Source organism: Sus scrofa, chromosome 10 (assembly GCF_054392235.1).
Source record: "Sus scrofa isolate SSC_HxYL_T2T_F1_AM1 chromosome 10, Sscrofa_HxYL_maternal_Yorkshire_Landrace_v2.0, whole genome shotgun sequence".
NCBI lineage: Eukaryota > Metazoa > Chordata > Mammalia > Artiodactyla > Suidae > Sus > Sus scrofa.
In genome coordinates this window covers 35,128,171-35,144,943 of record NC_139392.1, presented here as the reverse complement: position 1 = coordinate 35,144,943, position 16,773 = coordinate 35,128,171, and the positions used below count along the sequence as shown (strand labels likewise).

At 51.1% G+C, this 16,773-nt stretch overlaps 1 protein-coding gene across 4 annotated transcripts in view; it reads right to left on the bottom strand.

Annotated features, from left to right (window-relative positions):
- Positions 1-3,680: 3,680 nt before the first annotated feature.
- The window catches only part of LOC146398969 (uncharacterized), a 91,608-nt gene continuing 78,515 nt past the window's right edge, over positions 3,681-16,773 (bottom strand). For all 4 annotated transcript variants that reach the window (XM_084980912.1, XM_084980913.1, XM_084980910.1 and 1 more), the window contains 7 exons: positions 15,947-15,997; positions 15,540-15,587; positions 13,755-13,975; positions 13,006-13,030; positions 9,908-9,958; positions 9,501-9,548; positions 3,681-4,388 (listed from right to left, as the gene is read on the bottom strand). In XM_084980912.1, coding sequence (XP_084837038.1) covers positions 4,369-4,388; positions 9,501-9,548; positions 9,908-9,958; positions 13,006-13,030; positions 13,755-13,975; positions 15,540-15,587; positions 15,947-15,997 — 464 coding nt within the window. In that variant the 3' untranslated portion in view covers positions 3,681-4,368. The remainder of the gene's footprint in view (positions 4,389-9,500; positions 9,549-9,907; positions 9,959-13,005; positions 13,031-13,754; positions 13,976-15,539; positions 15,588-15,946; positions 15,998-16,773) is intronic.

Here is a 16,773-nt window from a genome sequence, read left to right as displayed (position 1 = left end):
GTGCCCTCTTCTTTTTGCCAACCCCTGAGGTGACTGCAGGTGGAGCCCACTCACATGTCCCCAGTGGTGGCAGGCCATGCTTCTCTCTGGCCTCTGAGGCAACCGCTGAGGCCTGTCCCTGCTGCCTGTAGATGGTGCAAGAGGCACCACACAGCACTCAGCCCCCTGATGCTCTTAGGCCACACAAGAGGTGCCTGACCACTGGCAGCCTGCAGAAGAAGTGCCCAGTCTCCCTTCGAGGAGCAAGAGGCTTCTCACCGCCTGCTGGGAACCTGCACAGAGCCACCTGGTCCTCTGAGCCTGGGGCATGGGCAGCTCTGGTGCCTGGAGCTTCCTTTGGGTCCACCCATGCCCCTCCCTTCCCCAGCAATGGTGCCTGGCCTCTCGTGTGGGTTGGCCCTTCTCCTGGATTCCCTCTGCCCTGGCATTCCTCTCCTCAGCCTGTGCTGCACAGCTGCTTAGCCCCTCAGGCTGTCCCCACATGCCAGCCTCAGTCCTCTCCCCAGGACTCCCCTCTGGAGCCAGAGTCTCAGCACCCAGCCCCTGTCTGCGCATCTCTGGCTGGGGTGTCCCGGCCAGTGGTTCAGATGCAGCTCTCACTCTGCTTTGCCTTCCTCAGTCCAGCTGCTGTGCTTTTCGTGGTGACTTTGAGATTCCTCCATCTCAGCTTATCTCCCTGTCAGTTAGCTGCCTTCCCAGGAGGTGGGATCCTTTTCTCCTTCAGAGCTCCCTCTCAGGAATGCTAGTCCCGCCCTGATTCCTTTACCCTCTCTTTTTGTCTTTGGTTCTTCCCAGTTCTCTCAAGAGTTGCCCTTTTTGGAGGTTTAGGTTCCTCTGCCAGCAGGCAGTGGATGTTCTGTGCGAGTCATTGTACGTGCAGATGTGTTTTTCTGATGTGTTTGTGGGAGAGGGTGAGCGTGTCCTCTTATGCTTCTGCTGTCTTGCTCCAACACTGGATCCTTAACCCTCTGTGATGGAACGTGCCTCCCAGGGGTCCCAAGGCGCCACCGATCCCTTTGCAACCCAGTGTGAACTCCTTGTTCTTTTGGATGCAGTGGTGAATAGGGTTGTTTTCGTTCTTTTCCTGATGGTTCAGTATGAATGTTTAGAAATGCAGTGCCAGGAGTTCCCATCGTGTTTCAGCAGAAATGAATCTGACTAGCACCCATGAGGACAAAGGTTTGATCCCTGGCTTCACTCAGTGGGTTAAGGACCCCATGTTGCCATGAGCTGTGGTGTCAGTCACAGACTCGGCTCGGATCCTGCATTGCTGTGGCTCTGGTGTAGGCTGGCAGCTACAGCTCCAATTAGACCCCTAACTTGGGAACCTCCACATGCCAAGGATACTGCCCTAAAAAGACACACACAAAAAAAGGCAAGGCTCACAGATTTCAGCGAGTGGGGTGGTTTCGAGTGGGGAGAGAGCCCTGGGAGACCTTGAGATAGGCTTATCCCCACCTGCAGTGCTTCTCAGTGTACTGAGAGGGAGAGGGTTAAGGAAGTCATGCTGGCAAATGCCCCAAGGCCAGTGGGGACAGGGGGTCTGTATTAGGAAACAGTAGGAAAAGTGGAGCATTGGTCTCAGAGCACATGGCCACCAGATGGTGCCAGACACCAGCAGAGTCCCTCTGCAGCTCCCTGGCTGTGCCTTCAGGCTCAGAGATGGGGTTGGAGACAGGTGGGTTGAACCTCATGGAAGTGCCCAGGGCCTTGCACCTGGGTACATGCAGCCTCTGATACTCTGGCCCTCTTTGCCTCAACTCAGAGAGGGGACATAGTTCCCCTTTCACACCTGTGGTTCCATTCCTGTCTGGTTGGGCAGCCCAGTGCCTAGAGAGTTGGACAGGCTATCAGGGGGCTCTGAGGGCCCTTTGATGACTTGGAGGCAGCATTCTTGGTCCAGATGTACCTGGCTTGAATCCTGGAGGTGCAGCTTCCTAGAATCAGGCTGGCATGGAATTTGGCTTCTGGTCATGAGCACAGTGTGTCCACGTGGTGGTATTTTGGGGGCAGGCTGTGCTCATCCCTGTGCCCTTTCTCTCCAGAGAGCTCCACACTCGCCTTCTTCCTTCTCCGTCTGAGCCTCTTCCTCCTCTGTGGCACCCTCGTTAGAAGGAAGCTACCTGAATCCAGGTCATGTGGATACAAGCTGGGTGGTCCTTGATTTGTCTGGATCTCAGGTCTGAAGGGTGCTGATGACTCAAAGCCTGCTCACTTGATTTAAAAAGAGGGGTTGCTGATTTCAGGGCATAGGGTGGTGTCGGGTTGGGTGAGAGGCCCAGCCAACTTTGCAACTGGTATTCATTTTGGGGCACTGAGAGGAGCAGGTAACTCACGCTGGCAGGTGCCCAAGGCCAGTGCAGACCAAGGTTCTGCTGTGGGAGGCAGAGGGAACTCTGCACGTCCAGTCTCTGTTGATCTTGGAGCCTGAGGGTCTATCACTGTACTTCGCACCTTATTGGAGTTTCCTTTCCCTTTGGCCAACAGCTCTTCTTTTAGCTCTCAGCCATGCTTCCTGGCTTGACCTGACTGCATTAGAGCAGTCCATGCTAGGAGTATCCTGCTGATAGCTGTCTGGTTCCCAGAACATGAAAGGCAGGTGTCTTGGGTCCCTTCTTGGGGCTCTTCAAGCAGCATGGTTGGGAGCACATCTTTTTGGATGGACTGCATCCCCTTCAGATGCTGGGTGAGTGTCTGTGGAAATCTGGGGGAGAACCTGACCTGATCGGCCCAGCAGGGACCCCAGGAGCTGCAGGCCCCTCAACCCCTCTGCCAACTTCAGAATGGCTTCCCCAGGGGAGATGCTTCACCAGGACGAAAAACACCTTGAGATAGCTCAGACTTGTGACAGCTTTGGTCACTAGGGGTGACTTGAGCCCGATGCTAAGGCCACTATGTCAACTGCCTCTCTTCCCTCTCTTTCTCTCTGAATTTTTGGTGTCTTTCTCTCACTCTTGTTTCCACTTTCTCCCCATTTTATGCTCAGCCCTCTCTCTCTCTCCCTGTCTGTCTTCCTTTTGGTCTCTGTCTCCTCTGTTTTTGTTGCTGGTGGACGGTGGAAAAAGCCTCCTCTTTTTGTGGTCGCCCAGTAGAAGCACTGGAGCATGGGGGTAGGTGGGGTTGGGGCCGGGATGTGCATTACAACCTGGGGAAGTGTGCAAAGTCTGTTCCCAGGGGTGAACCCAGTTTGGCCATCCCACGTCCTATCTGAATGACCAGGACTCAGCTTCCCACTAGGAGCATCTTTAGACACGGAAAGCCAGGAAGCCCAGGAGAGCCCGAGGGGTTTGAGAAGCCAAGGCAAAGACAGCTGGTCTTTCCCTCTCTTTCTTTGTTGTTTCAGGTGCAACCCTGATCATGCAGAACCCAGAGTCCTACAAGGCAGGGAGAGCAGAGCACGACGATGCGTGGACAATGGAAAGGTGTGACAACGCATTCTGGGGAGGGAAAAAGTGTTAACCTTGGGATCACTCTCAGATTTTGGAATAGAGAAAATACTCTTGCCACCCAATTCTGCAGCACCACATCTTCCTTCTGTGGACAAAGAAATGTTTCTCTTGGCCTTTGCCGAAAAATCTGCACGTTCATGCCTTCTCTCATGTTTCCTATCTCTGCCTTCCATACTTGGGTATGCCATTCTTTATCCTCCCAAGGGATCCATTAACACAAAACACACTTGCTTTGCAATCAAAGTGTACTTTATTAAAATTACTTTTACAGTTTTTATCTGTGTCTCATTCGGTGTCACTCTACATGTTTTAAAAATACCAACTCCAGGCATGGGATATAAAGAAACATGTCAGAGACATGAGGAGGGAAAAGGTGGGATATGGATGTTCCAGCAGCCAGGGTCTGGGCATGCAAGGCTCGGCCAACCATGTCATCCTGAAAGAGGGAGCGTGACAGAGTTCCCATGGTCAAAGGTACAAACCGACATGAGGCCACAGAATCCTTGGAAAGAAACTGGCTTGAGGGCAGTTGGTCAGGACTAAATCCACAGTCCCCTTCTTCAGTCAGGACTGATGCGGGTGACAGGACAGGGGGTGGACACTAGGGTGACTGCCTGACTCCAGTGCATTAAGTTCTACCTCTGCTTAAGGGGGCTTTCCTATACCTGTGTTTATTTTATCGAAAACTAGTTTTAAAAAAAGCAAATGGATAGGTAACAATTATTTAATACACAATCTTACATTCTACCAAAATCTTATATACCAAGTAGTAAACATGTATCAGAACTTAATACTAAATCTAGACAATAAAGAACTAAGCTTATACTAAAGTTGGCTCGTAATAGATGAAGAGTGAGGTCAATCTTGTATCCTGGTCAAGATGGAAACTTTTGGACTCTTCCAGTCCCAGGCTGAGGCTTCAAGGTGTCCCAGAGGAGTCTGCAACACAAACACAGGGATGCCATCACCGAGGAGGTGCAGAGTCAGATGGAAGGAGGGCTCCCCTGGGTGGATGTGTGGGTCCGTCAGGCTCCTCAGGGCCTGGAACTCCCCAGGGCTCAGATCCCCGTGGCACTGCCGTCTATGCTGTGCTTAGCTGAGGAGGTTTTCTGTTAGCAAAGAGGGAATACAATTGTCCTCCAGGAGCGAGTTCCCTGTGCATTGGGCTGGGCAGCCTTCAAGGGACTGATCCCTGCACAGTGAAACAGATGCAGCGGAAAGGGGAGGCTCCAGGAGACAAGGATGTAGTCCCTCCCAGTGGGGCCCTGGGAGGAGCAGGACATCTGATAACCCAAGGGAAGGGGTAACCAGCCCCTGCAGCCCATGCTTTATACCACTAACCATGAGACCTGCGTGGCAGAAATGGACAGAGGCCTGAAGACCTCCTTTTACCCTGAGAATGCTTTCTACCTCCTGGCCATTCTCGCTTGTGCTTTTCAAGGGGGGGGGGAAGAAGTGGAGAAATCAGTCTTCCTGTATTCAGACTATACTACAAAGCTACAGTCATTCAACTCTATGATCCTGGCGAAAAAGCAGCAACACTGATCAGTCAGAAAGCCCAGAAATAAACCCAAGCACCAAGGGTCAACTGCTCTATGGCAAAGGAGGCAAGAACATACACTGGAGGAAAGACATTGTCTTCCATCAGTAGTGCTGGGAAAACCGGACAGGTACCTGTCAAAAGTGCAGTGAGAACATTCACTAACACCATACACAGAAATAAACTCCAAATGGCTGGGCGACCTCCATGTAAGGCCAGATACTAGAAAACCCCTAGAGAACAACAGGCAGAATGCTCTTGGACATAAATCGCATCAAGATTTTGTTTGATATGCCTCCTAGAATAATGACAATAAAAACACAACTAAATCAGTAGGAACTAATTAAGCTCAAAAGCGTTTGCACAGCAAAGGAGACCTTTTTTTAAAAAAGAAAAACTCCACAGAATGGGAGAGAATATTTGTTTTTTTTTTTTATTTTCCCACTGTACAGCAAGGGGGTCAGGTTATCCTTACATATATACATTGCAATTACAGTTTTTCCCCCACCCTTTCTTCTGTTGCAACATGAGTATCTAGACATAGTTCTCAATGCTATTCAGCAGGATCTCCTTGTAAATCTATTCTAGGAGAGAATATTTGTACATGATTCACCCACCAATGGCTTTACCTTCAAAATAGAGAAACAACACATACAACTCATCCACCACCACAAAAACCAAACAACTCAATGCAAAAAGAGCCGGAAGACCTAAAGAGACATTTCTCCAGATGAGGCTTAGGGATGGCCAATAGGCACATGAAGAGATGCTCAACCTTGCTTGGTACGAGGGGACTACACATCAAAACTGCAGCGAGGGACCACCCCACACCTGTTAGAATGGCCGTCATTAAGTTGATAGATAACAAATGCTGGAGGGGGTGTGGAGAAAGGGGAACCCTCCTACACTGTTGGTGGCAGTGGAAATCAGTGTGACCACTCTGGAAAAGAGTATGGGGGTTCCTCAGAAAACTCACTACAGTACTACCCTATATGATCCAGCGATCCCACACCTGGGCATCTACCCAGACAAAACTTTCACTCAAAAAGACACATGCTCCTGTGGAGTTCCCATCGTGGCTCAGTGGTTAACGAATCCAACTAGGAAACATGAGGTTGCGGGTTCAATCCCTTGCCTTGCTCAGTGGGTTAAGGATCCGGCGTTGCCATGAGCTGTGGTGTAGTTTGCAGACACAGCTCAGATCCTGCATTGCTGTGGCTGTGGTGTAGGCCAGCAGCTCCAGCTCCGATTTGACCCCTAGCCTGGGAACCTCCATATTCCACGGGAGCGGCCCAAGAAATGGTAAAAACCCAAAAAAATGAAAAACAAAAAAAACCCCAAACCCCCCTCAAAAAACACATGCCCCTGTATGTTCATGGCACAATTCACAAGAGCCAAGGCATGGGAGCAATCTAAATGTCCACCAACAGATGGATGGATGAAGACGATGGGGTACACATATACAATGTCGTACCACTCAGCTGTGTACAAGAAAGAAACAATGCCACTGGCAGCAACAGCGATGCCACTAAAGTTATCATGGTATGTGGCACAAGTCAGAAAGACAATGACAAATACCACATGACATCACTTCCATGCAGAAGCCAAGATAGGGCACAAAGGAACATATCTCCAGAACAGAAACAGACTCACAGATCTAGAGGACAGACGTGTGGGGAGCCAAGGGGGAGGGGAGAGGAAGTGGGATGGACTGGGAATTTGGGGTTGGTCGATGCAAACGCTTACATTTAGGATGGATAAGCAATGAGGCCCTATGCTGTAGCACAGGGAACTGTATTCAGTCTCTTTGGAGAGAACACAATGGAACATAAGAAGAGAAAAATAATGTATAAATAGGTGTGACTGGGTCCCTTCGCTGTACAGCAGAAATAGGTACAAAAATACCTCACTTCTTCAAAAAATACTTCATGTATATATAGGAGTCACACTCAGCCATAAGAAAGAATGAAGCCATGCAATTTGCAGCAACATGGACAGACCTAGAGATTATCATACTACGTGAAGTAAGTTAGACAAAGATGAAAGTTCTAACACTTCTATGCTGAATCTGAAACATGACTACAATCCAGCTTTTTTACAAAACTGAAACAACGCACAGACATGGGAAGCAAACTTCCATTAGCAAAGGGGAAAGGGAAAGGAAGGGAAGGGATCAATTGGGAGTGTGAGATTAATAGAGAAGCAACAAGGATTCACTGTGTAGCACATGGAACTCTATGCAATATCTTCTCATAACCTGTAAAGAAAAAGAATTTGAAGCTGTACACCTGAAACTAACACAATACAGTAAATAATCTATAGCAAAAGAAATTCAATAAATATTTTTCAGTATTAAGAGTTTCAAAAAATCATGAAGATGTGGTAGTAGAAATATAAATTTATCTTTTTATTCTATTGCTGCATGAAAAGTATATAGAAGAAAGGTATTCTCTTTTTCTTTTTTCAGCCACACCTGCAGCATATGGACGTTCATGGGCTAGGGGTCAGGGACAAGCTGCCTCTGCAGGCCTAAAACAGATGCCACAAGGTGGGATTTGAATCGCCTTTGCAATGTATGCCACAGCTTGCAGCAATGCCAGATTCTTCAACTGACTGAGCGAGGCCAGGGATTGAACCTGCATCTTCATGGACACCATGTCCTGTTTTTAACCCACTGAGCCACAGCAGGAACTCTGAGAAGACAATGCTTTTGAAAGTGTACTAAAACAAGTTACATTCATGTTATTAGATGACACAGTGAAAAGTCACTGAAAGGAATACAACAAATTTGAATCCTAGCCTTTCACTTTTCCCAAGAGAAGACAGAACTGAATTGCCTCAGGGGTTGCTGCATTTGAACTTGTCATCTATGTCAAAGAATTTACAGAAGTTCCAACCTCAGTTTGAGAATGGGTGGCATGGGATGGCCCAGGCCATCCCTGGGCCTTACAGAGACTGAGGGAAGACCCAGACCCTGGAAATTCCCACTCAGGTTGGGATCCTGCCATGTCTTCTGTGTGATGCCAGGAGCACTAAGCATCCACAAGGATGCAGGGCTGGGCCAGGTGAGCCACTCTTCGTACATGAGCACTGAGGGATAGATGCCTTCATCTTGATTGTTTTCTGGAGCCCCGACATGAGGGAGGCCTTAGAGAGGCTGACACAAACTCAGAGGGAAAGGACCCTGTGTCACTTCTCTCAGGCTGAGATTGGTTCAGTACAGACCCGATGTGAATGCTCACCACCTGCCTCCATTTGGCCTGAGCCTCGGGGACCTGGGAGGGAGGAGACCAGGGCCAGGCTAGGAAGGGACACAGGGTCAACATGACTGGGATTTGGGGATCAGGGGATAGCAGTCTGATGCGAAGAGGGGGATCCAACAGGAGCTGTGACCACCTGGTCCTGCTGCCAGAGGCTCTGTCTGGGACATGGTCAATCCCAGGAGATGAGGTCACAGGGCCAGGAGAGAAAGGGTCTGAAGCAAGGCCAGCAGCTCCTTCACACAGTCCCCCAAATTCCTGCTGGCCAGGGGTGGTCTCTTTGGGCAGCTGGACATGGACCTCTCCCAGAGGGGAGGAGAGTCATGACAGCAGCCTGGGGTCAGCTGTGCAGGTGGACAGGACTCAAGGGTACTGGATCCTATGCAGCAACCCCAGATGACTTCTCCTTTATTTTATTTTATACTATTTTTGCCTTTTTCTTTATTCTAGGGCAACTCTGACAGGATATGGAGGTTCCCAGGCTAGGGACAAAATGGGAGCTGCAGCTGCCAGTCGAAACCACAGCCACGAAATACAGGATGCAAGCTGTATCTGCGACAAACACCATAGCTCACAAAAATGCTGGATATTTAAGACACCGAGTGAGGCAAGGGATCGAACCCGCAATCTCATGGTTCCTAGTTGGATTCCTTAACCACTGGAACTCCAAGTATGCCTCCTTTAACTCATCCAACTCTGCGAACATCCCTTCCCTCAGGACACACCGTGAGGACACAATAGGACAGGGAGGCCAGAAATCCCAAACATGCAGAGCCAGAGAGCTGCCTTCTCACCCACCACCTGACACTCACTCGACCAACTTGGTCTCCAGGGTCAAGGTGCCACCACTTCAGGTGCCACCACTTCAGGTCCCTCAAGGCCAATAAAGGAAACCAAGTCAACAGCTCTTGTGCACTGGGCCCTCACGGTGCCAATCACAAAGCAAACTTGCACAACGGGCAGAGACCAAAGCAGGAAGGAGCAGCTTTGGGAGGGAAAATCGATTCTCCCTCTCAAAGAAAAGGAGAGAGGAATACAAACACAGCACAACAAAGACCAGGGACCCAAGTCTTCTTCGTGGTATCCATTTCACAGGGGAAAACACCACAGCAGAGTGCCACTCATTAGGCCACCCACCCACCCACCCGCCAAGTCCTATCCCCCACTTCCTCCCTCTCCCGGCAGCAGGCGGAACCCAGGTGCTCCCAGGAACCCTCTCCCACTGGATCCCAGCTGCGTGCTCTTCCCTACCTGCAGCCTCCTCATCCTGGCGGCTGCTCAGGCTCTCCACCACTGAGTCTGTAGAAACACACCATCAGGGGAATCAAGGAGTTAGAAAGAGTGGCCCTCCCGTTTCTCCGGCTTCCCTGAGGTGACTACGGGTACAGAGCATCACCCTGGTTTTTCCTCCAGGTGCCCAGACCTTCCCTCTGCTCCATGGACTGAGACCCTTCCACACAAGGTGAGCACAGATGCCAACATTCAGGCATCTCATATCTGCTCCCTCTCCTTATTAAAGTAGGCGGTGAACATCTTTACATCAATTTCTTTCTGTTTTTAAGTTTCAGACTCACCTGCCCCACACTCCAAGCAGCAGGCGTCACCCAAGTGTCCCGGGATCCCTCTCCCATTGGCTCCTACCTGAGAGCTGTTCTTACCTGTATCACTTTCATCATGGTTGCTGTCACTCAGACTCTCCATGAAACATACTGCAGAGACACAGACATAAGGAATCAAGGTGTTAGAGCCTGTCCCCCACACGTATCCCCTACTTAGGGTTGTTTGCGGCCACACAGCACCACCCTGGCTTGTCCTCCGTGTGCTCAGAACTTCCCTCTGCTCTACGGCCTCAGAAGCTTCCATAAAACATTGGCCACAGTGGCAAACCTTCAGAGATCGTGGGCTGCTGAGGGATGGAGCCTTACACATCTCCCTTCTACGAGTCCATCTGGAGGCCTCAGCTCCAGGGTGACACACCTGAAATTCCAGCTGCATGGACACACTTGTGTGGTGGCCCCTGGGAGTGAACCATAGGCTGCTTTATTCTGTTCACTGCAAGAGGCAGACCTAACTACTGACTGAACTCAATTAAGCAGAAATGGCTCCTTCTGGCCAGTGGCTGGCACACTGTGGACAGCAGCTCTACAGAAGCACTGAGGAGAAAGGGACCACTGCCCGTGAGGTTCACCTCCAAAACATATATAAAGAAAACTCATACACCTCCACAACAACAACAGCAAAGAAACCACCCAGGAGTTCCCGTCAGGGCACAGCGGAAACGAATCCGACTAGGAACCACGAGCTTGCGGGGTTGATCCCTGGCCTCGCTGAGGGGGTTAAGGATCCAGCGTTGCCGAGAGCTCTGGTGTCGGTCGCAGATACGGGTGGAGAAAAGGCTCCCCCGCCCCAGCATTGCCGATGCGAACGTACACTGGTACAACCACTATGGAAGACACCATGGAGGGTCCTGCGAAAACTGAACACAGCAGGGCATGCGACCTAGCAAGCCGAGCACCCTGGGAAATATCAGGACAAATGTATCCAGGAAAAAGACATATGCCCCTCTATGTTTATGGCAGCACTGTTCACAACAGCCAAGACAGGGAAGCCACCTCATGTCCACAGACAGATGAATGGCTCATGACGATGTGGTCCACATAGATGATGGAATTCACGACTCAGCCAGAAAATCGAAGAAGAAACCAATGCCACTCAAAACAATAGGGATGGATCGGGAGATTCTCGTGCAAAGTGAAGTACGTGACAAAGAGAAAGACGGATACCACCTGATCTCACTTAGAGGTGGAATCTAAAGCACGGCACAAAGGAACCTGTCCACAGAACCCACGGACGCAGAGAACAGACTTGTGGTTGTGAAGGGCACGGACTGGGAGTTTGGGGGCAGTTGATGCCAACTACGGCATTGAGAATGGAGAGACAACAAGGTCCTCCTGTTGCAGCACACGGAGAACGCGATCCAATCTCCTGTAATCGACCTGATCTCAGACGGCAATAATATCAAAAAAGGAACATACGTTAATGGACACACACGACTGGGGAACGTTGCTCCACAGCAGAGAGTGAAACAACACTGTACCTCCATTAAAATAGAAACAAACAGAAAGGACAGTGTCTAACAATCCACTGAATGGAAAGACAACCTACAGAAGAGGATATTTGTAAATCTTGTATTTGAAACAGGGGCTCATATTTGGAATATATGGGAAACAACTACAAATCAATTGAATCAAAAGGCAAATACCTCAGTTGTAGATGAGTGGAAGCCTGGGAGAGACCCACCGTCCAAGAAGACCACAGAGAGCAGCACACAGAGGGCATGTTTCCCAAAGTCGCCTATCACAATGGAAAGGCAAAGCAAAGGCACCACGAGGTATCACCTCCCACCTGGTAGGACACGGAGTGTTTTCAAACCTGAACAGATGTTTGGGAAGATGTGACTGCCTGGGACTTCTGGACACTGTAGCAGGGAATGTCAACGGGGCCAGCCAGGACGGGAAACACCACGGCAGGACCCTGCAATCCCACTGCTGCATGGACATGTAAAGGAAGATCCATCAGTGTCGGGTAAAGAGACCTGCCATCCCAGGATCACGGCAGCGCCATACACAAGAGCCCAACAGAAACAGAGCCCCAGTGTCCACGGGCACACAGACTGAGAAAGACAACGGGGTGGATACAGACCATAGCAAGGTATTCCGTTGTCACAGAAGAAGGAAACCCTACCCATTGCAGCAATGCACAGAGAACTCCAGGACATTATTGACTGATTCACTTTTGGGCTTGAGGGCTGCCCCCGCAGCAGATGGAAATTCCCAGGCGAGGCGGCAAATCAGAGCTGTGGCCACCGGCCGACACCACAGCCACAGCCAAGCTGGATACCAGCCGCGTCTGGGACCTCTGCCGCAGCTCACCGCAATGCGGGATTCTTCACCCACTGGGCAAGGCCAAGGGTCGAACCCGTGTCCTCATAGGTACTGGTCAGGTTCATGAGCTCTGAGCCTCAACAGGAACTCGCTGGAGGACATCACTTCAAGTGAAGCCAGTCAGACACAGAAGGACAAAGACTCTCTGATGTCATGCACATGAGGTGTCTGAAAGACCACTCCTGAGCAGAGGCTGGAAGGGTGGCTGCCCCGAGTGGGCAGGAGGTGCGGGGGGAGCACAGCGTTCACAACACTCCTCGGGACACTTACAACCTCAAGAGGCTCGAGTTCATGGCACATGTTTGAAACAACAGCATGAAAGTCTGCACCAAGCAGAGGGGGAAGAAAAGAGGAAACGAAAGACCAACAGAGGAAGGAAAGCCTTTTCCCCAAACCTTGCTCCCAGCGGGTGCAGGGAGAATGAGGGAATGGACAGTTAGCCTGCGGTCATCATGAGACTGTTCAACGAGAAACTGGACAGCTATGTGGTGCTAAGGCACAAGTGACTCCCCACAAAACACACCCACTCACACTGGTTCACAATCACACCAACAGGCCCTCACACGCACACCCCCCAATGTTCCCGGACACCTACCCCCACCATACAAAGAGCCTCCTTTCCTCCAGGGACCCGAGGACTTGGGATGGCCCTTTTGTGGGAAGTCAGTCTCTTTCACCCCATCCTTCACCCCCTTTCCCAGGAGGAACCCAGAATCAGGGTGTCTCTGCAACCAAAGGGGCAGGAAAGCACCCCCCGCCCTTCCTCAACACCTGGACTTCTCCTCAGCAGAGCCGGGTTCCAGAATACTTACGGCTTTCATCGTCCATCCCGTCCACCTGTGATGAGAGAAAAGAAAACACTGTGAGTGTCACAGCATCCTCTGCACTGTGGCCACAGGTCTTCCTGTGGTTGCGGACCGCAGGCACACAGACAGAAGGCAGAGTTGAGTCTGTTTCCCCAAAAGAAGACAGCAAAGACACCTGTGGAAAAGGCACCAGCTTTTCATGGAAGACCTCCCAAGTCCACGTTCATTTAAAAAACATTCAGGCTTCTTTGGAGTTCCCGTCGTGGCGCAGTGGTTAACGAATCCGACCAGGAACCATGAGGTTGCGGGTTCGATCCCTGGCCTTGCTCAGTGGGTTAAGGATGCGGCATTGCCGTGAGCTGAGGTGTAGGTTGCAGACGTTGCTCGGATCCCGCGTTGCTGTGGCTCTGGCGCAGGCCGGTGGCTACAGCTCTGGTTTGACCCTGAGCCTGGGAACCTCCATATGCCACAGGAGTGGCCCTAGAAAAGGCAAAAAGACAACAAAACAAAACATTCAGGCTTCTTCAAAGACAAATGCTCCCTATGTACACTTGGGAACTGATGTGGTCCCTTTTGCCAATGCCCCTTGGAAGGAGTTATTGGTTGGTACCAAACTTTGACTCAACATTCCTCCACAGAGGAATGTGCATATATCCTCTATAATGGACTTGCTCAGATTTCCTTTTCTGAAGTAGGCACATCCAAGAAGAAAGGAGGCACCTTTTTAAATCTCCGATCAAGAAAGGTGAGCTTACCTTGGGGGCAAGCTGGTCTTCCTGCTCAACCAGGTCGCTGGCTGGGGACTCCTCGTCATTTTCAAGGGATGGGCCTGCCTCCTCCTCTGCCTCGTCAATGCAGGCAGCCTCCTCCTGCACCTTCTCAGTTCCCGGCCCCACCTCCTCCTCATTTGCCCCAGCCAGGGCCTCTTCCTCCGTCTTCTCACTCCCGCCGGCCTCCACAACATCATCGAGGGTTGCTAGGGGGACACACAGTCACTGTCAGCAAGGCGGTGGTGCTGCTCGGGAGGTACTCTGGGCACCTCACCTGACTGGACATGGGCTGAGAGTCAAGGGGTGGGGGTGGGATGAAGCACGGATGGAGCTTCTCTTGGCCCATCCTCCCGGGTAAACGTTTTGAAGGACGGCAGAGAGCACCTTGAAAGACCTGAGAAAGGGAGCCTCTGCCTCTCTTGCTAAAGGGAACCTCTCCGTGGCATATTCTCCATCTGAGAAATGGCCAACACGAGCATGCAGGCTCTGCTGCCATGACAGAGTCTCGTGAATCCTCCTGCCCATTTTCCTCTCCAGCCACATTCCTCCATCTTCTGAAATGGCAGGAGATCATTTCAGCTTCCCTACTCTTCCCACAGGGTGCTCCTGTGTTCACACGCCATCCTCTGGGATGTTTCGCCTCTTTTCTTTTCTTAGATACATAATGCTTCTCTTTGGAATACTTTGGCAATAGGAAACTCACGGGGAGAGCAGGCCTTCCCAATGCTATGTACTTTGCACCACTGTCCATAACAACTTTTCTCATCATAACTCATAGGACCTCTGCACCCATTCAGGAATGACTCCCCCTTCAGCCCTGCTGCCAGGTCTTGGCCATTTCTACTTTCCATCTCTGACACTCTGCCGAGTCTGGTTACCGCCTATATGTTGAGTTGCACGATATTTCCTTCTCTGTGCTGCCTGATTTCTCTATTTTTTTTTTTCTATTGATACTTGTTGCTTTTTAGGGCCACACACATGCCATATGGAGGTTCCCAGGCTAGGGGTCTAATAGGAGCCGTAGCTGCCATTTTATGTCAGAGCCACAGCAAGGCAGGATCCCAGCTGCATCTGCCACCTACACCACAGCTCACGGCATTACTGGATCCTTAACTCACTGAGTGAGGCCAGCGATCGAACCCGCAATCTCATGGTTCCTAGTTGGATTCCTTAACCACTGGAACTCCAAGTATGCCTCCTTTAACTCATCCAACTCTGCGAACATCCCTTCCCTCAGGACACACCGTGAGGACACAATAGGACAGGGAGGCCAGAAATCCCAAACATGCAGAGCCAGAGAGCTGCCTTCTCACCCACCACCTGACACTCACTCGACCAACTTGGTCTCCAGGGTCAAGGTGCCACCACTTCAGGTGCCACCACTTCAGGTCCCTCAAGGCCAATAAAGGAAACCAAGTCAACAGCTCTTGTGCACTGGGCCCTCACGGTGCCAATCACAAAGCAAACTTGCACAACGGGCAGAGACCAAAGCAGGAAGGAGCAGCTTTGGGAGGGAAAATCGATTCTCCCTCTCAAAGAAAAGGAGAGAGGAATACAAACACAGCACAACAAAGACCAGGGACCCAAGTCTTCTTCGTGGTATCCATTTCACAGGGGAAAACACCACAGCAGAGTGCCACTCATTAGGCCACCCACCCACCCACCCGCCAAGTCCTATCCCCCACTTCCTCCCTCTCCCGGCAGCAGGCGGAACCCAGGTGCTCCCAGGAACCCTCTCCCACTGGATCCCAGCTGCGTGCTCTTCCCTACCTGCAGCCTCCTCATCCTGGCGGCTGCTCAGGCTCTCCACCACTGAGTCTGTAGAAACACACCATCAGGGGAATCAAGGAGTTAGAAAGAGTGGCCCTCCCGTTTCTCCGGCTTCCCTGAGGTGACTACGGGTACAGAGCATCACCCTGGTTTTTCCTCCAGGTGCCCAGACCGTCCCTCTGCTCCATGGACTGAGACCCTTCCACACAAGGTGAGCACAGATGCCAACATTCAGGCATCTCATATCTGCTCCCTCTCCTTATTAAAGTAGGCGGTGAACATCTTTACATCAATTTCTTTCTGTTTTTAAGTTTCAGACTCACCTGCCCCACACTCCAAGCAGCAGGCGTCACCCAAGTGTCCCGGGATCCCTCTCCCATTGGCTCCTACCTGAGAGCTGTTCTTACCTGTATCACTTTCATCATGGTTGCTGTCACTCAGACTCTCCATGAAACATACTGCAGAGACACAGACATAAGGAATCAAGGTGTTAGAGCCTGTCCCCCACACGTATCCCCTACTTAGGGTTGTTTGCGGCCACACAGCACCACCCTGGCTTGTCCTCCGTGTGCTCAGAACTTCCCTCTGCTCTACGGCCTCAGAAGCTTCCATAAAACATTGGCCACAGTGGCAAACCTTCAGAGATCGTGGGCTGCTGAGGGATGGAGCCTTACACATCTCCCTTCTACGAGTCCATCTGGAGGCCTCAGCTCCAGGGTGACACACCTGAAATTCCAGCTGCATGGACACACTTGTGTGGTGGCCCCTGGGAGTGAACCATAGGCTGCTTTATTCTGTTCACTGCAAGAGGCAGACCTAACTACTGACTGAACTCAATTAAGCAGAAATGGCTCCTTCTGGCCAGTGGCTGGCACACTGTGGACAGCAGCTCTACAGAAGCACTGAGGAGAAAGGGACCACTGCCCGTGAGGTTCACCTCCAAAACATATATAAAGAAAACTCATACACCTCCACAACAACAACAGCAAAGAAACCACCCAGGAGTTCCCGTCAGGGCACAGCGGAAACGAATCCGACTAGGAACCACGAGCTTGCGGGGTTGATCCCTGGCCTCGCTGAGGGGGTTAAGGATCCAGCGTTGCCGAGAGCTCTGGTGTCGGTCGCAGATACGGGTGGAGAAAAGGCTCCCCCGCCCCAGCATTGCCGATGCGAACGTACACTGGTACAACCACTATGGAAGACACCATGGAGGGTCCTGCGAAAACTGAACACA